At 39.6% G+C, this 25,293-nt stretch overlaps 1 protein-coding gene across 1 annotated transcript in view; it reads left to right on the top strand.

Annotated features, from left to right (window-relative positions):
* The window catches only part of ADAMTSL1 (ADAMTS like 1), a 508,728-nt gene that overhangs the window by 425,387 nt on the left and 58,048 nt on the right, over positions 1-25,293 (top strand). Inside the window, exons 17-19 of the mRNA XM_070938587.1 lie at positions 19,253-19,463; positions 20,730-20,909; positions 23,844-23,997. Coding sequence (XP_070794688.1) covers positions 19,253-19,463; positions 20,730-20,909; positions 23,844-23,997 — 545 coding nt within the window. The remainder of the gene's footprint in view (positions 1-19,252; positions 19,464-20,729; positions 20,910-23,843; positions 23,998-25,293) is intronic.

The raw sequence follows: 25,293 nt of genomic DNA, 5'->3' as shown, positions 1-25,293 counted from the left end.
ATTTCCAGAGAAGGCAAAAATTTGTATATAACTCTCTGAAACAATATGCTACCTATAAGAACAGAGACTAGACCAGAGGATGGCAACTCAATAGCTCCAGGCAAATCTGATCTATTTCAGAACCTCAATAATTAATAAATGCCACAGCTGTTCCATTGTATACTAATCTATATTAGGGCATCTTTGTCTACTTGTCTTCTGTAAAGCTGTTCAAATACTTGATTCATTTTGATGTGCTCCCTTTTTTCTTTTTTTTTTCTGACTACCATATTTTTTGGAGTATAAGAGGCACCTTTTTCCCCCAAAAAAGAGGGTGAAAATCTAGATGCGTCTTATACTCCGAATGTAGCCCCGCCCAGCTTTTCAAATGGATGTTTCAGAAGCTGAAAAAAGCATCAGAAATGAAGCTTCAGAAAAGAAGCCCCCAAACAGAGCTTCAGAGGCTTTTTTCTGAAGCTGTTTCGGAGGCTTTCAGAGGGAGGAAAAATGTTTTTTCTGAAATGGAGTTTCAGAGGCAGAAAAAAAAGCAAAAAAAAGCAAGGCACAGAGCTCACAACCAAGGAACCTGTTGCTAAAATTCACCTCTGGGAACAGCTGATTGGGGGTATTCCCGGCAGCCGATCTACCTGTCAATCAGCTTTTTTCTTATTTTCCTCCCCAAAAACTAAGGTGCATCTTATACTTCGGTGCGTCTTATACTCCAAAAAATACGGTAATTAAAAAAACCCTCACACTCCCATATTAGAAAACATGTACTAATAATACTATTTTAATAATACAATTACTGCCAATAATTAATAATACAAATACATTAGCCAATATGTATAAAATGCTACATGGATAGCTCTTGATTTACAATCACTTATTTAGAGACAGTTTGAAATTAAAGCAGCACTGAACAAAAGTGACTTACAACCAGTCCTTGCACTGTATGATCATTGCAGCATCCCCAAAGTCATATGATCAATGTTCAGGAGCTTGGCAACCAACTGCATTTATGTCAGTGCAACGTCCTGGATTCAAGTGACTACCATTTGCAACTTTCCCAGCTGGCTTCTGACAAGCAAGTCAATGGGGGAAGCTAGATTAGTTTATGACTGTAGGCGATGACCAGGCTGAGCCTGAGGGAGGGGTCAAATGCGTCATCAGTCTTGAATCCCTTTGTAGCCACAAGAGATCTAAGCCCAGCCCACCTTGCTCTCCATTGATTCTTATCAACTGCCCATTTGGTTGGACCATCAGTAGTTCAGATTCTTGTACAGCAGGGGTGTGAAACTTGTGGCCTGCGGGCCATGCCCACCCCTGTTTTAGAGAGTTTAAAAAAGTCACAATACATGTCAACAACATGATGACGCAAGTTTGACACCCCTGTTGTAGAGAGTTTAAGCTTGCAATAAATCTTTATACTCATTTGAACTGCCTGGATTTCCTGATTTTCCCGGCGCTTGACAATGACCCTGTGTTTCATTTAACAACTGCAGCGATTTGCTTAACAACTGTGGTAAAAAAAAAAAAGGCTGTAAAATGGGCACAACTCATTTAACAATCACCTTGCTTAGCAATGGGAATTCTGGTCCCAGTTGCGGTCATAAGTCAAGGACTACCTGCACAAGACTTGGGGTAGTGGATAGTATTAAAGAAGAGACAGAGATCAATTCCAATGTTCCTTTACAAGCTTTTCTGTTATATTCCAGAATAGCAACTTCCAATTTGTTCAGAAAACATAAATGTAGATCCCAAAATAATTTTCACATATCATTAGATGGGGTATCTCACTAGTCTCTTTTATATCTCATCCCTGAGAGGTTTGATGAATAAATATCTTTCTTTCAGGCAGTTTTGTTCTGTATCTAAAACTGTGGTTGGCTGCAGATACTTTTCCTTTCAGGAATAGTTCAAAAGGCCATTTCGATCCCTTTTGCTCTTTCTGTTTAATGCGGAAGAAAAACAAAAGATACCATATTATCAATGAGAACATTATAACCAATTTAATAGCATATTAAATTAAATATCCTGTATCAAAATAATCTGGGGGTCAAATCTTGAGATACATCTGGGAATGCCAAGCTCCTTTTTAATTAAAATGTTTTGAAGTCATCAGGGGGGGAAATGCTTAAGTATCACATTATTCAAAGAAAAAAAAATAGCAAAAAGGAAGTTTAGACTGGGAAAATTACATGAAAGAAGTGAAGCTTAATTAATTATCTTATCCTAATCCCTTTAAAGTGTTTTTCTTTCTTCACGTTTGATATGCTTTAAATGGTTGAGTATGGGAGGGAGTGACAAAACAGTCAGAAAAAGTTCAAGGCATTACTTGCAAAAATCTATTGCCAAAATCACCTGCCAACAAAAATCTCCTTTACATCTGCCAGTCATTTGGTAACAAAACTTACTTGCATGAAAATAAAAATTGTTTTGAATGTTTTACCACATTCTCATTTTCAGTGAGAGACAAAACTGTGAAATAAATGGTAATATCTTGGAATAGGAAGACAGCATAAAGGGTAGCTGATAACTTTATCCTTAGAACAGGAGAAGAACTGCAATATTTTTAAATGTCCCCGTTGCATTTCCTTTCTCCTTTCCTTATTCCCTGTCTATGGGGATTGAAAATAATGATGTATAAAATGGAATGAATACAGTCTGGTTAACCTTGAAGTCTATAGGGTTTTGTTGTTTTTTTTTCAAATTTGAACACTGAGTATCAATGCCTTCCTAAATTGCAAAAGAATGCCTTTTTAAAAAAATAAACCACACTTTCAATTTATTTGAGTTGCTGCAAAATGTTTAGGAAAGTTTTTTTAAAAAAAATATTTCTGCAAACAGTTCTGGAGGAACCAAGTCCTGAGGATCCGGTTTGTGGGGGCAATAAGCTGACTTTGTATAAAAAAGAACACCGCTTAGGGGGGCCCCGAAAGCTCTACTAAGCAGGTATATACAAAAGTATGAAGGCTATTGCTTAAAAGTATTGTAAACCGCCCTGAGTCTCTGGAAAAGGGCGGCATATAAATTGAACCAATCAATCAATCAATCAATAAAAAATAATAAATAAATAAATAAATAAATAAATAAATAAATAAATAATAAATAAATAAATAAATAAATAAATATTAGGCTAAGAGGGGACGAATGCCCAAATTCACCATATTCATAGAATTTTAAAGTATGGTGGCCTTGGAGTCCATATTTAAAAGACAGATGAGCCTTTGCTGTTGGTTTGATTAAAAATGTTTTTCTACCCCTCTTATACCAGCAGGGCAGTTTATATAATATTTATTTTAAAAATCCTAGTAAAAATATACATGACAACAAAAGGCAACAGTTATATAAAACAATCAGCTTTTAATTGGTTGAGCAAACAATCAGCATTTGATCCGATGCTAGAAAGAATGATTCACGTTGAAGTCAATTCCATGAGAAATTTGTAGCCTAGAAGGTACACCACTGAACAGGTTTACTGGGCAGTACTCCTGCCCAGTAAACCATCTTTCAAGCTGATTGAAGTCCCTTTTATGAATTTGTGAACCTCCACAAATTGCCCACAGCACCCACAGAAGGCTGTAACAATTTCAATCTGGCTACCTACCAAAGAACCTTTTCCTTTTTAACGAGTTTGGAATCCAAACCAACTGTGAAAATTTGAACCAGTAAGAAGGAAAAGATTTTGAATTTGCCCCACAGTAACAACTGAATAGACTACTGAACACATATCCCAGTCAACTGGCTATTCTTATTTCTAAATTTGTGTTTTTGCTTATAAAGTAATGTGTACTTTTATACTTGGTTCCTCTTTTGTCCTCATTTTTGTTGTTGTTATTGTTGTTGATTGACTTTTTGGTATTTTGTTGTGGCCAGACTCTTTGAACACAGGCCTGTCCAAATTTTTCACTCTATATTGTTGCCTCTCACAGTTTCTCAAAGTACTGGATTCTCACTTCCAACTTTGTAAATTAGACATAGTTACGTTCATATCACAATTCCTGCTTTTTGCTCCTAAACTCATCTGCAATAAAGCTTAATTAACTGTTGTTGATCCATAATCTCATTCATCTTGCAGCTTTATCATCCTTGCAAAATTTAATTTGCTTCCTTGGTGTCAATCACTGGACCATAATTAAACTCTCTGTGTGTGTGTATAATTTATCAGAAGCAACTTCAATTTTTTTCCCTGCAGTTGGAGTCATCTTTGCCTTCCAATAAAAATAGTATATGGTGAAACATTTAGAAGCACAATCCTATTATAGCTTAAAAAGAAATTAGCTGGTTGGTAAGAATCTTACCAAGGGACGCGGTAGCTCAGTGGTTAAGACACTGAGCTTGTCGATCCAAAGGTCAGCAGTTCAGCGGTTCGAATCCCTAGTGCTGCGTAATGGGATGAGCTCCCGTTAATTGTCCCAGCTTCTGCCAACCTAGCAATTCAAAAACACGTAAAAAATGCAAGTAGAAAAATAGTGACCACCTTTGGTGGGAAGGTAACAACGTTCTCTGCGCCTTTGGCATTTAGTCATGCCGGCCACATGACCACAGAGACGTCTTCGGACAGCGCTGGCTCTTCAGCTTTGAAATGGAGATGAACACCGCCCCCTAGAGTCAGGAACGACTAGCACAAATGTGCGAGAGGAACCTTTACCTTTACCTTTAAGAATCTTTTGTCCATGAAAACATCTCATCAGTCAACGCAATCTGTAGCACTATGCAGTTTAATTTCCAAAACTTTCTTGAAGGAAGTAATTGAATTCACTGGCTCTTCACCAAGAGCATGAAGATTGTTTCTGGGAGAATGCAACCTATCCTTGTCTTTGTTTCAACATGTATGGAATATCTTGCTTGATTCCAACCAAAGAATTGCAAAAAAATAATTCACAAATGACGTATCTGGATCCATTCCAGTCGGGCTTCAGGCCTGGGTACAGCACGGAAACGGCATTGGTCGCATTGCTTGATGATCTCTGGAGGGCTTGGGACAGGGGTTGCTCCTCTGTCCTGGTCCTATTAGACCTCTCAGCGGCTTTTGATACCATCAACCATGGTATCATACTGCACCGGTTGGAAGAGTTAGGGGTGGGGGGCACTGTATTATGGTGGTTCTCCTCCTTTCTCTCTGACTGGTTGCAGTCTGTGTTGGCAGGGGGGCAGAGGTCGACCCCGAGGCCCCTCATATATGGGGTGCCACAAGGGTCGGTCCTCTCGCTCCTTTTGTTCAACATTTATGTAAAGCCGCTGGGCAAGATCATCCGTGGTTTCGGGGTGGAGTACCATCAGTACGCTGACGACACCCAGCTGTACATCTCCACCCCAGACCACCCCAACAATGCCCTTGAAGTAATGTCCCGGTGCCTGGAGGCCGTACGGATCTGGATGGGGAGAAACAGGCTCGGGCTCAACCCATCCAAGACCCAGTGGCTGTGGTTTCCGACGTCCCGATATAGTCAGCTGGTGCCATTGCTGACTATTGGGGATGAATCATTGGCCCCCACGGAAAGGGCTCGCAACTTGGGCGTCCTCCTGGATTCACGGCTGTCTTTAGAAGAGCACTTGACGGCCGTGACCGGGAGGATTTTTCATCAGGTTTGCCTGATTTGCCAGTTGCGTCCCTTTCTGGATCGGGACTCCCTACACACAGTCACTCATGCCCTCGTCACTTCCTGCCTGGACTACTGTAACGCTCTCTACATGGGGCTCCCCTTGAGGAGCACCCGGAGGCTCCAACTGGCACAGAGTGCGGCCGTGCGGCTGGTTATGGGAGCAACATGGCGCTCCCATGTGACACCTCTCCTGCGCGAGCTGCACTGGCTCCCGGTGGTCTTCCGGGTGCGCTTCAAGGTTTTGGTCACCACCTTTAGAGCGCTCCATGGCTTAGGACCTGGTTATTTACGGGACCGCCTACTACCACAAACAGCCTCCCACTGGCCGGTACACTCCCATAGAGAGGGGCTCCTCCGGGTGCCGTCAGCCAAACAATGTCGACTGGTGGCCCGCAAGGGGAGGGCCTTTTCTGTGGGGGCACCCACTATCTGGAACGAGCTCCCCCAGAGATACGGAGGATCCCGGATCTGCGCACTTTCCGCCGTGCTCTTAAGACCCTCCTATTCCAGCAAGCCAGCCTGGCCTAATTTTCTCCCCTGTTTTAAAATTCTTTTAAATCGAAATTTTAATCTGTTTTAAATTATTGGGAATTTTTAATTGTCTCGGGCTAAATTATTTAATCTGGTTTTAATCATGTTTCTAACTTTTGTATCTATGTATTTTATTTTGTGCCTGTTCACCGCACTGAGTCCTTCGGGAGTAGGTTGGTATATAAATTTAATAAAAAAAAACAAAAAAACAAAAAAAAAACCATGAGCTGAAGACATTGATTTGCACTGTCTTGCAGTGGGATTGCTTTATGCCTTCAACTTCTCATATCCAGCTGTGTGAACATTTTCTATGTTAGCTATCCTCAGTATCTAACCTACAAATGTATATGGAAGGGAATTCAACAATGGTTGAGATGCAAATATAATTATTTGAGGTGGAATGTATGCAATGTTTTTCCATGTCTATCTCTGAAACTTTCCATTCAATTAATTGACTCAAACATACTGTCAAGATCTTTACTTACCAGGCACAATGGCTTGGATTGAATGTTAAACTGTTATTGGGGGGGGGGAAATCACCCAAGTTCCTATAGTATCCAGATATGTGCATGTAGATGTCCTTGTTAAAATGGTCATATAATCTGTTCATAAAATGTCAGAGCACATCTGTAAAAACTTATAAAGATTATTTCTGGGCATGCCATTTTTCCTTCAAAGATTCAACAATTCAAACATTGTAGTTAATGTTTCTCATGCGCAGATATTTTTGTTTCCTCTTTATTACCACATTGGAAGAAGACACCATTGTTCCTTATAGTGTAATGTCACTGAATTCAATGCACTTTCCATCTTTAATTGGCAGGGTATGGGATCGGAGGTTTTAAATTCCAAAAAGGAATTTATTCTTTTGAATACAGAAGGAATTATTTTTCTGCCAGGACCACAGAAGTGAGGGCATTTCTGCAACCCAAGTCAGTAATAAAATTAGCTTTACAGTCTGGGTATATCTTAAAAAGAATGAGTATCTTTTGTTTCACTTTGGTTCCAGTATTTCACAAGCTGTCATAAAATATCTTACAACCATGTAATCTTATTTAGCATAGTGACTGCTTCATGTTAAAGTAATCATTATTTCCATGCTAAATGCAGAAAATAAGGGAAAAGTGGGTTATTTTGAAGATCTTACTTACTGGAGATCTTAACACTTTTATGCTAGCACATTAACAGTGCTTTGTTCATCTTTTGGGGTTTGTGTGAGTACAGATAATCATTGATTTACGACTGGTTGCTTAGCAACTCTTCTAAATTATGACAGGCCCCAAAAAAGGTACTGACCACCTGGATTCAAAGTTCCAACATTCACCCCCCCCTGTGGTCACATGACTGCATTTGGGTGCTTGCCCTCATTTATACCTGTTTACAGTGCCCTGCCACTGCATGACTGTAATTTACATTTTTTGCTGGAAATCAGCATTCTAGACTCAATTATAGTTGTAAGTCAAGAACTACCTATAGATTACTGTATAGATTACTGACAAGATCTAAATTAAATATGTGGATGCCATTATTTCCCAGGATATCATGTAGTTCTGACATAATCCCTAAGTTACCTATTTACAGTCAGCAATTGATGTGTGATATTTTTTTCCTATGAACTATATTACTTATGAGGTGGTTGTCACAATTTCATTCCGTTCTGAGCCTGCTTATGGTTTCAAATGGAAAGAGATGTACGTTCCTAGTACATGGAAACCAAGGGCACCTCTGTGCAAGGGAGATAAATGAGTGTACCCGCTACAGAAAGAGAAAATTCAATTCTTGATTTCTTTTTTCCATTTCTTTCTTTGATTACTTTCAAGTAGTATGCAAAGCCATCTGATTAAATTAACAGGCTAATTGGTAACACACACTATGACTGTTGTACAGATTGTAATGCAGGCCACAGAGTAGCAATAGCAACAGCACTTAGACTTACATAGCTCTTCACAGTGCTTTAGTGCTTTAGTTGACTCAGCCTTCCAGCCTTCCGAGGTTGGTAAAATGAGGACTCAGTTGTGGGGGCAATAAGCTGACTTTGTATAAAATATACAAAAGTATGAAGACTATTGCTTAACGCATTGTAAGCCGCCCTGAGTCTCCGGAGAAGGGCAGCATATAAATTAAAAAAAAAAATATGATGACATTGTAAATTTCTTAAAGAGGGTTATCTTTAAGAAGTTTACAATGTCATCATATTACCCCCAACAATCTGGGTCCACATTTTACCAAGCTCGGAAGGATGGAAGGCTGAGTCAACCTTGAGCTGATCAGAAACGAACTGCTGGCAGTCAGCCTACAATACTGTGGTCTCACCAGTGCGTCACCACGCCTCATAGCTAATTATCAAACTTTTTAAAAATCAAGCTGTAATAGACTTATCATTGACTTTAAATTTACATACAACTTGGGGAAATTTGGTGGGTTCTACAAGGTTTTAGCCTATTTTTGAATTTTGCTAACTGCTCCCCCCTTTAATAGAGTATATAATATATTAAATGGAATATGTCTGATTTGAGAACGAAAGTCTTTTCCCTAGAAAAGACTTTCTAGGGCGAGGGCTTTTTATGACAAGGGCGTAATATTTGTGACTGTGATTGAACCATTGATAGCAAAATATAGGTCACTCAAAAAGACTGGCCACGGATTAGTTTTTGAATTACTCCATGTCTTTTTGAATATACAAGCATTGGCCATATCTTTCATAAGCCAACATGTAACTTCAGGATTCTGTCTCTCGAAGAGAATGAAAATAGTGAAATTGTCCCAAGATAAAAGGTGATACCTGCATATCTTATATCTCTTGCATACCTTCTACACTATACCTCTTATTAAAAGCAGAACCATATGCTAAAATAGTATAGCATATTAACATACATTCTCCTATTTAGCTTGTCATTACATGAAGCATTGGCTGTTGCTCCCGACCAATTCCTAATCATCCTAAGAAAACAAGTTCAAGTTTTATAAGAAAAAGGAAAGCTTCTCAGACAGTCTTAGCCAAAGAGTGCCTTCTCCAATATTCCTGGACTCCTGACTCCATTATCTTCAGACTGCGCTGCTTGTCATGTTTTTAAAGACATTTTTGTGAATTATACGTGTACCTGGAAATGAATGAAGATATATCTTGGCACAATTTCCTTGGAGTCTTATATTTCTTTGGTTCCTTCTCTACATTACATTTGTTTCTGAAAATGATTTTCCATCTAAAAAGATTGCATGTGCTAGTGAATTTACAGGCGCCCGTTTCTCTAAACTGTGCTATATATAGTTGCCTTTGTCAAATTAAGAAATAGCTGCCAGAGTCAAACTTAGAGATAGTTTCATAAGGTTCATTCATTATATTGCAGGAATTACATTCCTTGCCTTATGGGCAAGCAGATGAAAGATCAGAAGATTATGGGACATATAAACTTGGACCATATTATTTTCAATAGCAAAAAAAGGGTTTATTTTACAGGCATGTATGAATGATGCTGAGTCAAACCATTGGAGCATCTAGCTCAGTATTTTTAACAGTCAAAGGGCAAAAGCTTTTGCGTTTCAAACAGGAGACATTTTTACTCTACTTGGGGCTGAGCAAAGCTGTATATTTGCTTCCTTGCCAATACAAATCTTTGATTTCCAAGTTTTATGAACATGGAATTTCTTGCATTTTTAAAATCTTCTCTCGTCACATATCACTAAAACACCCCTTCATTACAGGCAAAGACCACTATAAGGACAGTGGGGGTACTAAGAATTAAAAAGCCTAAAAGATACATTAGAATAAAAAAATTATATCTAAGAGGCTAAAAAATATAAAAGGAATCTAAAAGGAATCTAAAAGGAATCTAAAAGGATGGCTAGGAGCAATAGATAGCAAATTAAGTATATCACAATGCAAATTAAAGTGGAATAAGGAGCTAGGCTGATTTATCTTATTCTATATCAGGGCTGTCAAACTTGCAGCCCACAGGCCAGATGTGTCACATGCATGGGCATGGCCAGCATGTGACACATCTGTCCATGCCCACGCCCGGTTTAGCGAAGGGGAAAAAAGTTGTGATACGTCATGTGACAACGCCATGACGACACAGGTTTGACACCACTGCTCTATATTAACATATTGTAGATTGCAGGCTCTCTCTAGGACTGAAGTAATGAGTCTTGGCCCAAATAAATTAAGAAGTTACCATAATAGAGTAATAATAGAGTAAAACAGAGTAAAAAGTACAAAGCTGGTAATTGAGACTTTCAAAAGTTGTTATCAAGTTACGTTTTTCAACACTAGAGGGGGGGAATAAAATTTATGGTTGGGGAGTACTTAATTTTAATTAAATGGAAATCCAACCAAATAATTTTAATTTAATTCTCACCCTATCCACGGTTTGGACGGTGGCCCTTGCATTCTATAATCTAGGAAGAGATATACACAAACTTAAATCCCTTTGCATGAGTTTGTATGTTATATTAAAGGAGGAAAAAAAGCTGAAGTGATTTATCTTAGTCTGATTTTTTTTTACATCTCAAAAAAGATACATCTGGCATTTTAAAAGAGGTATGTTGACTTTTTATATCCATTGTATATATATTAAAGCCTGTATTTCCAGTCAGTCGTCAACTGGAACATCTCTCTGAAGCCAAGGACACAAGCAATGTTCTGTAATAACAAGGTTATTTCTGTATGTCTGTGCTTAACTGTTTTAGCGTAACTATGATTAAGTGGGGACAGGATCCTGTACGAAATCGATACGGTGTTTTCTTTTTTCAATCCTAGGATAAGCTCCTGCTTCTCTTGAAGAAGCTTCTGTGTGAAGTCAGAGAATGACAGATAGATTTATGGCCTTTGAGTGTAAAAATATATTCTCTGTACTGTAAAAAGATATGTGTTTATGTTGAGCCCTTTCTGGGGATGCATTGGCCTAGCTCATGAATAATTACGATAATCTGACCCATGACCTGATGACAGAGCAGCATAGGACATAAATAATTAAGTTACATTTCAAAACCACTTTAGCTGTGGTTGGATTTTATGACACCCTGTTGAAATCCTCCTTGCTTGTTAGGGTGGGAGCCACTTATTCATTACCTGTCATTGGAGACAACTATTACAATATGGGAGTATCAGAAACAAAGAAGAAGAATTTGAAGTTTTCCTGAAGAAAGATAAATATGATTCTGCAAAATATGTTTTTTTGCAGAAACCTGGGGAATATAGTCGACAAGGGGAATAGCCTTGAGGAACAGAAGGAAGAACTGCTACCAAGACAGCAGTTAGATAAAAGAAAGCTGAGGCCCGGGCAGTACTGTAACATTAGAAAACGCCTCAGACAAGATTCTCCCAAGTTCTCATGAGGATAAATGGAGGGACAGGGAAGTACAGTATAACTTGTTTATGTAGCTTTACAATAATACTAGTATAGTCCCGCATGACTTTAATTCCTACTCTGGTTTACCTTGAAGGGTTGATAGGGTATAGTTGAAGGACTGAAGGGTGTAACTTATTCAAACAGAATTTATTTATTTATTTATAAAATGTATAGGCCGCATATATTATCTCAAGGTAATGCTTGAACAGACTAGACAAAAGCAGGGCGAAAAGAATTGTACATGAAATCCAGAGATTTGAACATGAGGGTCCAACTGATAATGCTTGGGTTAAGAGGTAGAACCACAAAAAGTATTATTGCAATGTCAGGCGGCGCTTCTGATCATTTCTCCCTGGACTGAATTATAAAACTTTCTAGTGGTGAAATCTACTAATGGGAAATTTCAGCTACTTGGAGATTTATTAAATAAACCAGAGAAGAATGCAGGATTCCCCCAAATTCCTCAATGTTGGCTGTTTCATTTTTTAGAAGGCTACAGAATAAACAAAGGGTCAACTTTTATAGATTTGATATTTGTAAGAGATAGGACGAGAAGCTGCGGTTATCACTGGTTAATAATACTCAGTAGCAACCTGCAGCTACTAGAGAGATTTTGCTCATCTTATCAAAATCCCATTTTACTTCTTTGAGGTATTTCCTGATCATGAATCTCTATAATTTGTCCTGGAGTCATGTCACCTTTTGTGACCTTCTGACAAGCAAAGTCAATGGGGAAGCCAAATTCACTTAACAACTATGCTACTAATTTAACAACTGCAGTGGTTCACTTAACAACGGTGGCAAGAAGATGGAAAAACTCACTAAACGTCTTGCTTAGCAGCAAAAATTTTGGACTCAATTGTGGTTGTAAGTCGAGGACAACCTATACTCATTTGCGAAAACCAGGCCTCCATTTTGAAATTAGAGCATATGGTTGGCAGTCCTTTTACCAAGCGAAGGCAGTTGCCAAAAAACAACATCTGTATCATTGCTTTCCAAACTGCTGAGCATTTCCTTCTCCTCTGGAAGGATCTTTCTTATTCTTCATTAGCCCTTTCATCTCTATGAAAAGAATAAATTGCTGTTTTCTGTCTCAAATGCAGCAGATTAAGAGCTGCTGACAACAGCACATTTTGTTCCTTGCCAAAATTATTTCCTTGGAGCCTCATATGCACTATTATTCTGTCTATGTTCATGGCAGTGCAGTTTCCAAAATAATCTCTGAAAGTTTATTTTCTTATCAGCCTATCAGGATCTTATATACTTCTAGGTATACTCCTAATATGCTATATAGCAATGATGGTTAACCTTTTTGGTACGGAGTGCCTAAAGCATGAATGTATGTGCGTGTGCCAGAACCCCCAAAATGTAATGCAAGCCCCCCCTTGCATGCGCCCCACCCGCATGCATGCATCCCGCCCCCCTTGCACCACATTTTGGCTTTCCAGGTTGGTGCAGGAGGCTTTCCAGGCCGAAAATGGGGCATGGGGGGGGCTCGTGCAGCACTCCTGTGCCCCGTTTTGGGTCTGGAAAGCCTCCTGCACCAACCTGGAAGCCAAAACATGGCGGGTGGCTACTTCTGGTCTTTGTGGGTGCAGTTGGGTATGACTCTACATGACAGTCCTGCTGCCACCACCGCTACCTCTTTGCTGGCGTGAACGACCTGCACCGGCAGCCTCTTTGCCGACATGAGTCCCTCATGCCCAGTTTTGGCCTGGAAAGCCTCCTGCACCAACCTGGAAGCCAAAATGGGGCACAGGGGGGCCTCGCACGACGCCCCCGGGCCCCATTTTGTCTTCCAGGTTGGTGCAGGAGGTGTTCCAGGCTCAAAATGGGGGGGCACGTGCGCGAATCCCCAAAATGCAATGCGAGCAGCCCTCCGTGCATGCACCCTGTCTTGCACACATGCATGCGTGCATCCCCCGCATGCGCCCCATCCCCATGCATGCGCGGCAGAGACCCAAAAACCAGCTGGCCGGCGGGAAGCGAACACGCATGTGTGATGGAGCTGGGCTGGGGTGATGGCCGGCGTGACGGCCGCAGAAAGGGCTCTGCGTGCCATCTGTGGCATGTGTGCTATAGGTTCCCCATCATGGCTATATAGGCTAACCTGGCTAGTTTGCCTTTTTTCCTTTTTTTTTTCATTCATTGTTCCTCTTTCTCTCCTTCCCCTTTGTCTTCTGTTCAGTTATTTATACGTTGGCTTTATGCCTTTTGAATTCACAAGGAGTTATAAAATCCCAATTGATAGTAATTAATCTGCTGCTGTTCATCACGCAACTATTTTAAGCTTTTGATCTGTGTGCAGCTTAATTAATCAGAATACCCAGCTTTTCATGGAAATGTGGAAAGCAGCTGTTTTTTGGGAAAAAGAAAGAAAACAACATCGCATACAGTATTATTGTATTTGTATCTGAACTGTTGTAAACTGGTAATGCGGAAAAATTATGAAACTATAATTCCCAAGCATGTGAAGTCAACACTGAATTCAAAGGAAAGAAATTGCATACAATTCAAGACATTTTGAGTTATGATAAAAAAAAATTAACACTTATATAGGTTTTGTTTTGACATATGAAACACTTAATTCTTGTAATATTTTAGGAATTATTAGTGATAAATTATTTAATTTGTTGTATGAAGAGGTTGACTTTTTCTTCTTCTTTTTGATCATCTTGGACTTTAAGAAGTGATCTTGGATTAGACTAGCTACAGTGAGCATATCATCTATGGTTGTCTGAACAGGCAGTTTTTAAAAGTCCCATTGAAATATATACATACACATATTTTAAAAGGGTAAATAAAAACTAATACCAAATACCATATTCTATAAAATTCTCTCCAAAATTTATATTTTCCAAAATCTTGAACAAGAAAGCCTGTTCAAATAATCATTGGCCATTTCTGCATCCAAAAAGATCCATGAAGCTTGCTTTTTTTAAATGTTTCTCCAAATATTCCAAAATGTCCATCATATTTCTAACATTGTACTTTAAATGTCTTTTACATAAGAACCCACATTGATCCTCATGAATAAATTCTTGAAAAATTGTTTTCATCCTGTCAGCTGGACTCATTATGAACAACTTGTACTCATTATTTAATAATGATATTGGCCTGTAGTTTCTTGTTAAAGTCTTGTCCTTCTATAGGTATTAATGCTTTACTGGCTTCTTTCCAATTCTCTGGCATTTTTCCTCCCTATAGGATAGAGTTCATCTTGTTTTGTAACGGCTGTAAAAGTTCATCCTCAAAATATTTATAATAAGAACCTGATAATCCATCTGGTCCAGGCGCCTTTCCCAGTTTAATCTTTTTTATAGCTCTAAAAACATACTTTATTGGGGTTTTTTATAATATTTTTATTAAGGACTATATTAAACAGATAAGACAAATACAAAAACATAGTACAAAAATATATAGAAAAAATGAAAAGAAAGAATGAAATGAAAATGAAAGAAAAAAATGTTTAGAAAGTACAGCTCCCACCAAAAAAACAGAAAGAAAAAGAAAATATAAGAAGAAACTTCTCCCTTCATTCTCAATAAATATATTCAGCATTAACAAGTTATTACTGCATCTTACAATACAACCAAACATCTCTTCTTTACATACCTCGCCCTATTTTTATAAACTCATTTCTAAATCTTCAGCTCTCCTTATTAATTAGCAAAGATCCAGTAAAAATTAACAAAAATACCTAATGACCTAAGTATATAATTATCTTTTCCATTTAGTCTAAATTCCCGCCCTCCCTCTTTTAACAATTAAACATTCCCCAAAAAAAGAATTGAAACTATTAAACATCTCCAGAAATCATAACTCCTTATTCAGATATCAAAAGACAGTTTAGACAGTTCCAAAAGAAAAGCTATCCTATCCAGATAACCATTAAACAGCACCAGAAATAAAAACTTGTTATGTAATCATAATCAGATAAACCAGTTTTATATTTTTAGAAACTTTCTTTTTATTGTTCTGTTCCTAATCTGTCTTTGTTACTCTGTAATCCTCAGTAAATTTGTTTCTTTCTTTGTTTTCGCTAGAGAGATGTCACTTTTTTTATACAAATTGGAATAATATTGATGAAATGTTTTTTGAACTTTTTGAATGCTTTTTTGCTTTATCCATTTGCATTCTCCATTAATACAGTATCTCCTTTATTTTCTAGACACTTCCCAGATTTTTTTACAAATCATTGGAATCCTATTTGATCATCAAGTTATATTTTAGTATGTTTTACAAAATTGTAGGAGATAACTCTTTGCTTCAGTAGATCACTACTACTGGAGATAGGAAAATCTATAAACATTTCCAAAAATGCTGCACAGAATATGCAGAATTTTCTGATGCAGGCCAGTGAGAATAAACTTTTTTCTTGTAGTAATATCATCGAATAAATATTTCAGAAAGTTTGGACTTAACAGCAAAAACATGATGTACTTGTCATTCTTAATGTGGCAAAAGAGGAAAATAATTAAATACTTGATGGGGAAGCCATAACTATCTGACTTAATTTCAGTTACTTTTAAATAAAAAACAAACTATAGTTAACTCTTTCCATCAGTTGAAGTCTAGCCTATTGCATCCCATTCAAACCAAATATAGCCATCAAACAAGAGTAAGTTGTGCATCTCTGTTTTGGCCTAGGAACTTGAACTTCCTGTTGGAGCAGCTGAAATCTATTTAGATAGCTGCTTGTGCTTAAAAATTGGCACTACACTCCAACAGATAAGTGACAGATTGGAATGTACGTCTTTAACAAGCCAAATGACATTCCACCAAGATGAGGACAGGATCATGGAAGACAATTACAAATATATTTTATTTTGGAAGAAGAAACAATACATGGTTAGACTTCAAGGTATTGAGTTATTAGTCAACAAATAAGCATGGACTACCCAACAGACTCAATGACATTAAAGGAATAATGTTTATTAATTCATTAAATCGGGTATTAATAATATAGCCAAAGATCTGTTCTCTTTCTTATTTTGCTCATTCTCATTCAACTAAATGTTCAAAAATCCTACAATTTGAAAATGAATGGGCACATATGGTTAGGCATCTTGAAATTTGTTAAATAAATAAAGTTACAACAGCACTGAAATAATAGAATAGAACAGAACAGAACAGAACAGAACAGAACAGAATTCTTTATTGGCCAAGTGTGATTGGTCACACAAGGAATTTGTCTTCGGTGCATAAGCTCTCAGTGTACATAAAAATACATTCATCAAGAATCATAAGATATAACACTTAGTGATAGTCATAGGATACTAAATAAGCAATCAAATCATACTAGGAAACTAAATAAAACAATATAAATTGTAAAGATACAAGCAACAAGGTTATAGTCATAAGTAGGAGGAGATAGGTAATAGGAAGGATGAGAAGAATAATAGTAATACAGTCTTAGTAAATAGTTTGACAGTGTTGTGAGAATTAATTGTTTACAGTAGCAGAGCGATGGCATGTGGGGAAAAACTGTCCTTGTATCTAGTTATTCTGGTGTGCAATGCTCTATAACAGTGGTCCCCAACCTTTTTATCGCCGCGGCCCGCTGAGCGCGCGCAGGGGTGGGGGCACGGCCCAGGAGCTTTTGCGCACGGCCCATTGCGCACGGCCCAGGAGCCTTTGCGCTGCAGCGTTCATGTCCCCCGGCCGCTGCGCGGCCCGGTGCCAGGTACTCCACGGCCCGGCACCGGTCCGCGGACCGGGGGTTGGGGACCACTGCTCTATAACGTCATTTTGACGGTAGAAGTTGAAACAATTTATATCCAGGATGTAGATATTTTCACAGCCCTCTTTTTGACTTGTGCAGTATACAGGTCCTCAATGGAAGGCAGATTGGTAACAGTTGTTTTTTTCTGCAGTTCCAGTTATCCGTTGAATATGTCTGTCTTGTTTGGTTGCAGAGCCAAACCAGAAAGTTATAGAGGTACAGATGACAGACTCAATAATTCCTCTGTAGAACTGAATCAGCAGCTCCTTGGCAGTCTGAGCTTTCTGAGTTGGCGCAGAAAGAACATTCTTCATTGTGCTTTTTTGATGACGCTTTTGATGTTAGGTGTCCATTTTAAGTCTTGAGATATGATAGAACCTAGACACTTGACGGTCTCTACTGTTGATACTGTGTTGTCTAGTTGTCTAGAGGCGGTAGTATAGGAGGGTTTCTCCTGAAACCTACCACATTTCTACGGTTTTGAGTGTGTTTAGTTCAAAATTGTTCCAGTCGCACCACAAGGCTAGTTGTCCAACCTCCTGCCTGTATGCAGATTCGTCATTGTCTCGAATGAGACCAATCAATGTTGTATCATCTGCAAACTTCAGTACTTTAACAGAGGGATCTTTTGAGATGCAGTCATTGGTATACAGAGAGAAGAGAAGTGGAGAGAGCACACAGCCCTGGGGGTGGGGGGGCTGTGATAATTGTACAGGTATCTGATGTGATTTTGCCTAGCTTCACCTGCTGCTTTCTGTTATTTAGGAAGCTTATGATCCACTTACAAGTATGGTCAGGTACAGGTAGCTGATTTAATTTAGTTAGAAGAATATCTGGAATGATGGTATTGAATGCTGAGCTGAAGTCTACAAAGAGGACTCTTGCATGGGTCTTTGGAGATTCAAGATGTTGTAGGATGTAGTGAAGAAACATGTCAATCTATTTGCTCAGTAGGCAAATTGCAGGGGGTCTAATAACAGATCCGTGATGGTTTTCGGGGTGGGCACTAGCCTTTCAAAGGTTTTAATAACTACAGATTTTAGAGCAACCGGTCTGACGTCATTCAGTTCCTTGATGGACGGCTTCTTCGGCACTGGGATGATAGTAGAGTGTTTGAAGCAAGAAGGAACATAGCACATCTCTAGTGGTTTATTAAAGATGCGGGTGAAGATGGGGGCCAGTTGGTCAGCACAAGCTTTTAAGCAAGAAGGAATTATCTTGTCTGGGCTGAAATTAGTGACTTATGACCATTTTTCAGTTACCATCTTTGTAGCATCCCCATGGTCACATGATCAAAATTCAGTGGCTTGGCAACTGGTTCCTATTTATGACAGTTGCAGTGTCCCAAGGTCATGTGATCACCTTTTGAGACCTTCTGACCAACAAAGTCTTTGGACTCAGCCTTCCATCCTTTCGAGGTAGGTAAAATGAGGAGCCGGATTATGGGGGCAATAAGCTGACTTTGTGTAAAAAGAACACCGCTTGGGGGGCTGAAAGCCCTACTAAGTAGGTATATACAAAAGTATGAAGGCTATTGCTTAACGCATTGTAAGCCGCCCTGAGTCTCCGGAGAAGGGCGGCATATAAATCAAACCAATAAATAAATCAATAATAAAGTCAATGGGGAAGCCAGATTCACTTAACAACCGGGTTACTCACTTATCAACTGCAGTGATTCATTTAACAACAGAGGCAAGAAAGGTCGTAAAATGGGGCAAAAATCATTTAACAAATGTCTCATTTAACAACAGAAATGTTAGGCTCAATTGTTGTCGTAAGTCGAGGACTATCTGTATAAAACACAACAGTAAAATTAAATACATTTGAAATCCAGGTAAGTAGACATATTGATGTATTTTAAATTCTGGATCCAGAGTAAGTTACTTCAGCATGGTTCCCAGTGACAGCCACAGGATTTACTACTAGGTAAGAATCATGGAGGATACAACTAGATTCAACCTAGTATAGAATCAGAATCAAACCAGAATTTATTTATTTTTTTTGCATAATTATGGAATATGTTTTCTTTCACTTCAGAATCTTTTTCTTGGCTTTCCTTTCAGGTGGGAGATGGGAAAATGGAGTTCTTGCAGTCTCACCTGTGGTGTTGGATTGCAAATCCGCGAGGTCTTCTGCACTCATCTCCTCTCAAGAGAGACTAATGAGACAGTGACTTTGGAGGATAAGCTATGTCACAAACCCAAGCCTACAGGGGTACAAGCCTGCAACCGTTTTGACTGTCCTCCATCTTGGTACCTTCAAGAATGGCAACAGGTACTCATAACAGCTTTTCCTACATCGGTATCTCTTATCCTATTTAACCTCTATATAGACATTCTACTTCTAAGTATCTCTATAAACCAACATTCTTATTTAAATTATTTTAACCTCTATTCAGAATTCAGTCTCATGACAAAAATCTCCCTTAAGTTTTATGCTTATGAGTAATATAATTTTGATGCGTTTGTCTTTGTGTGTTTTATAGTTAGGGTTTTTTGGGTTTTTTTTGTGTGTGTGTGTATTGTGCCTTTTTTTTTGTATTGTGTATTTTAACTTTTGGAAACTTAATAAATATTATATTTTTAAAAAAAAAAGAATGGCAACAGGTAAATTCCAGTTCCCAAGGGGAAAAAAAGCCTACCTGTGTCTGCTATTGGTGGCTGGAAATGGGAGGGATACTAATCTTAGAATTATAAATTCCATTTATGCTTTGATTTGTTGCCCACTGACCTCAGGTGAAACCCTATTCAGTTCTTTTTGCTGATTTGAGGAAAAACCCCATCCAGAAAATTCCTATCTTACATCCACTTTTATCTACTGATCATTTTATCTAGAAATATTAGTGAGGCCTTTGAATTCTTTCGGAGAAAGTCGGTCAAAAAGTTCTAAAGTTTTAATGTTTGGGCAGGAAGAGTTTTTGTCAGTGTGATCCACAATATCTTGCTGCTTTCAACAGAATGAGGAACATGCACTACTGTACATGTTCCACCCCTTTGGGCAGGTGCATGCTGTCAAAACAAACATAGAAAAAGGAGAGACATTGCGATGCAATTGTCACAACACACACACACACACACACACACACACACACACACACACACGCCCAAATACTACAGATCACTGGCTCTTAGTAATGCTCCACAAGTTTAATGTTTTGGCTGTTCAAGTCTGTCCTTTTAATTAGAAACATTGTTTTAAATTAGAAAGCCAACTTTGTTATCAGCCATTATCTTATCTCTTTCCTTTTGCCTTCTTTCCAAAAGAAAGTAGATATAGCATCTCTTTAACACAAAGTGGCCTAAAAGTGTTTGTATGATTACATCTTTTTCAGCCTTTGTTTTATTGTCAAAGAGAAAGGGCTTTATAAAACCCAGAATGCATATTAAAAACCTGCCCCAGAACATTCTATCATAAGGCCTGCTATTCCACATGCTGTTTGAAGCAACCCATTAACTTTTATGAGATACCAGTCAGTTTGTTGGAGCCCATTGCTGCTCATGTTTCTCAGGCTCATAAGCTTCTGCTGCAAATGTTCTCCAGTGTTCACAGACATGCGGAGGTGGCATTGAGAGACGGGAAGTTCTTTGCAAGCAGCGCATGGCGGATGGAAGTTTTCTAGAACTTCCAGAAACTTTTTGTTCCGCTTCACGGCCAGCTTCCCAACAAGCCTGCAAAAATAAGGACTGCCCCCCTGAATGGCTCCTCTCGGATTGGACACAGGTATGAAGTAGTAGTAGAAATAGAAACTGGATGATGATGATGATGATGATGATGATGATGATGATGATGATGATTGTTGTTGTTGTTGTTGTTGTTGTTTCCTTCTCTTTGCATCTGAATTTTACTTTTGATACAGTACTATCATTTTGTTAAGGTAGTATTTTCCACTAAAGTCTTGTAATCTCTAGATTGGATTTATGCCAGGTATAAAGACAGCTGTTTATTCATAATTGAGAATATATTTTGCTTATTATTGTATTTAAATGCTTTTGCGCTGACCCAATTATGCCAGGTAATATTATTACTAGTAAGTCTATAGGCCTGTGATGATGAACCTATGGCACGCATGCCAGAAGTGGCACACAGAGCCATCTCTGTGGGCACGCACACCAGCCAGCTTTCTGGCGCTCCGGCGCACACACCTTCCAGTTTGGGCACTCAGTGCCAAAAAGGTTAGCCATCATTGATATAGGCTAATGAATCTGCAGAATATGCCACCTATGGAAACCACTGAGAGTCTTTCAGAATATGAACTGCAGTTGGTAAAAAAACAAATTTAAGCAACCCACTGAATCCCCCGTAACTGTAGGTCCATGGTCAAAAAATTAAGCCATGAAGTATTTTGTTATTTTTTGAAATTATTTCTGTATTGTAAAAGTAGAGAAGACTAACAATAACAGAAGTTTTTTTAAAAGTTACACAGATTGCCAGAATAGGGTTTTCATGCTAGCTTAAATTTAGTAGACTTCGCTGTTGTACTGTACTAAGGGCGAAACAACACTATCTAGAATAGAGTCAGTGCTTCTGCTATATAAATTAAATTTCAGTGGATTGGTGAGTAAGTGAGACATTTCTGTTATCATTGATCTTTCAACTATGACAGCTCTTGATAAAACTCCAAGGAATATTTACTGGAACTTGGTTAGAAATCCAGGATCAATGTAAGAATATTAAGGCTGGGGCCAATCTGACTGAACGCTACATTTTTTTGTGCTCAAACTATAGAGCAAAATTAAGAACATACTTCAGAAGAATATTTAGACTTTCTACTAGTCTAGTATATTATTGCTATCTAATCCACATGCCAATCCATATGTGAATTATATTCACATAACGCTGACTTATGATCCTTAACTAAGTATGGCTTTTCCTCTTCCTCCTGCTCATTTCTTTCCATTCCTTCTTCATCCAAGAAGCAAGCAATTAATTTGGTTGTTGAAAAACATTATATTCATGCCAAGATGGATATGCATAATGTAAAGAGCTTAACTAATGGATAATGATCTAGCCTGACAGCCCAGCCAAATAAATAGATTATCTAGATAAATCTGCTGTTAGAACATGTACCCTCTCTGAGGTAAATAGGCATCTGTCTATTCCTCAGGCAGTGTTCATTATTTTGCTTTTAATCATTCAAGGTATACATTGGAATCTATGCTACTCAAAATTAGATAACGAACTGTTTTCTTCCACACCTGGGAATATTTCATTTCTTTTTCTTACATTTTAACTTCTAGGTTTATGATCCTCCTCTTCTAAATATTTATTTTATTTATTTAGATTTATATGGCCACCCAATTTGTGTAATCACAACTCAATAAAACCAAATGAAAACCCCAAATTACATTTCAAACCAACACAATCAACAAAAACAAAGCATATAATCAGGGCCAATCAACACAGAATCTACCTCCCAAAGACAGGTTCATCTACTGCATCATCCTGGCCTAATGCCTGAGGGGAAAACAAACTTCTGAAGCTTTCCTAAAAACTAGCAGGTTTGGGGGACAATCGATTTGGGGGAGATGGGGAGACGTCTTTCAAAAGAGCAGGTGCTGCAACTGAGAAGACACATATTCTAAATCCCATCAGATGATGTCGCTTCGGGACTTGGAGCATGTTATAGCATGTGGGATAGACAGATAGTCCAATAAAGGAGAATATTTGTAGCTCAGGAATGAAATGAGGGGCGCTTGGTGCTCTCTGAGCTTGGTTGTTTACTTGCCATCGTTTCATTACAGTGCACTGATGATGCTACCTAATTTGGTAATGAAACAGCACAAGTGGTCTGGCAAATAATCCAGTCCTGTGACATCTTGGGCTTCATAGTCATTACCAGCACCTTGAATAGCACCTGGTGGCCTATACAGTTCATGCATTTCATGTATTACATGCCCGTGTCAATGTGACCTATAACTATTTGCACTGTGCATTATTTAAGGGCAGTCCCATGAAGAATCCATTGCAATAGGCCATCTTGGAGTAACTAAGATGTAAACCTTTTTTCTTGATGCTTCAGCTGGCACAATTGGTATGCAAGATGGAGTTCTAGAAAGGCCCTCCTAGCCACCACTGCCACCACCTTGAGCAGGAGATATGAGTCCAGGAGAACCTCCTACATTTGCACTGTTTCTGACTGATCCAGAATGTAACAGTGCACACAGTTTTGGGTGCTCCACAGTTATTTAAGTTACTGCTGTATGAGGTGCATTACTTCCTGATGCTGGCTCCACGTTAAGGTCCTGGTTACCACCTTTAAAGCTCTACATAGCTCAGGACCACGTTACTTGCAGATTGTACCTCCCTGAAGATATTGGCCCATCCTACTAGTTAGATAGGGTGGGTGCAGTCCAGGTCCACTCCCTTGCAACCTGATGGGACCTCCGAGATCCTGTGGCGGAACACAACCCCTCCTTCCTGGGAATCCAGACTACATTCCACCACAGCTACACCCTTTTGGTGACATCCCAGCTGATTTGAACAGCTCCCACCTGAGATCCAAGGAAATCTCTACTCTTTTAGCGTTCCAGAGGGCCATGAAGATCTGGCTTATCCCGCAAGCATTGGGGATTGAGCCAGAGTTAACTCCAAGGTTAACAGGTAGTAACTAATGAACATTTAATCTTTCCTAAGCAGCTGTTGTTCTGTTCCCAGTGTTCTGTTAGCTGTGGAGAGGGAACCCAGACACGAAATGCCATTTGTAGGAAAATGCTAAATACTGGACTTTCTGCCATTGTGAACTCATCACTGTGCCCATCTCTGCCACTCTCCTCCTTGGTCAGGCCATGTGTGCTCATGACTTGTGCAAGTAAGTATAGAAGAAGTTCTGGAGGGGAATTGGGAAGATTGGGACAATTTCCTGGCCCAAGAAAATACATGGGGGCTAAGGAAATTAAAGGCAAAACTTTTGGAGGGGCATAGTTTGGGGAAGTACAACATAATACTGTAATTATTAACATTAATAGCAGAACAGTGCCAGAGTAATGTGTTTTATACATTCATTTAAATCAGGGGCGCCCACTCTCTTTCAGTCAGATGGCTACAATCCAAAACATGGACAAGGTCAGGTCAAGGAAGTAGATGAAAGCAGAACAGCACAGAAAATATATTTGTTTTAAATTTAAATTTAACTACCGTATTTTCCGGCGTATAAGACGACTTTTTAACACAGGAAAATCTTCTCAAAAGTCGGGGGTCGTCTTATACGCCGGGTATAAGCCTACAATATCTACCTTGACAGACTGATGGAAGCGGTAAGAGCGGCTACTACCATCTCTAGTCATTGCTAGAGATTTCTAACCCGAATCTGCGTTGCCATCGCTGACCGATGACGCTACAGGAGCGCCGACAACTTTGAGGGGCCGATCTCGTCAAGGCTGCATGCCGCTGAATGCTTGACCCAGCTGGTTGCTGCGCGGAGCTTCCCCCACCGTCCCAGGCATCCAGGTGGATATTACCGACGCTCCGACTTCCCAGACAGCTGGGGCTCGCCATCACTGGGGGTCAGCTGGGGAAGTCAGAGCATCGGTAATATCCACCTGGATGCCTGGGACGGTGGGGGAAGCTCCGCGCAGCAACCAGCTGGGTCAAGCATTCAGCGGCATGCAGCCTTGATGAGATCGGCACAGCTTTCCCTTAATGTTGTCGGCACTCCCATAGCGTCATCGGTTTGCCCGACACTTAGTTGCTAGCTGTCTAGGTCGTCGTCCTGGAGTAGCAACTCCTGTCTGTCTTGGTGGGGAGCGACAGCCGCATCCCGCCGCCAGGCAAAGGCTGGAGAAGCCCACCAGGCTGTCCGCACTCACCTTCCCTCCGAAAGCCCCTTCATCTCACCCGCCCCAGGGCGGAGGGCTGCCTTTCGCAGAGCAGCTGCCTCCGCCTCCTCCTCCCTTCAGTCTGTCTCCTGCGCACGGAGGCTGCGTCTGCTGCTCCTGGCTCCTCCGCCCCCTCCCGTTCCTCCCCAGCTGCAGCTAGTCTGGCTTTTCGTGACAGCAGGCAGCAGACCCGGAGCCGCGGGAAGAAAGGAGGGGCCGCGGGAGGGAGGGGGGAAGGGAGGACAAGCTTCCTGCCCAGCCCCTCGCACGCCTATTCGCAGCCTCTACTG

This window comes from Pituophis catenifer, unplaced genomic scaffold, assembly GCF_029215685.1.
Source record: "Pituophis catenifer annectens isolate HBS135680 unplaced genomic scaffold, rPitCat1.0.hap2 SCAF_2, whole genome shotgun sequence".
In the NCBI taxonomy this organism is placed as follows: domain Eukaryota; kingdom Metazoa; phylum Chordata; class Lepidosauria; order Squamata; family Colubridae; genus Pituophis; species Pituophis catenifer.
The sequence above is the reverse complement of the archived record's forward strand: the minus strand, read 5'-3'. Positions and strand labels throughout refer to the sequence as shown.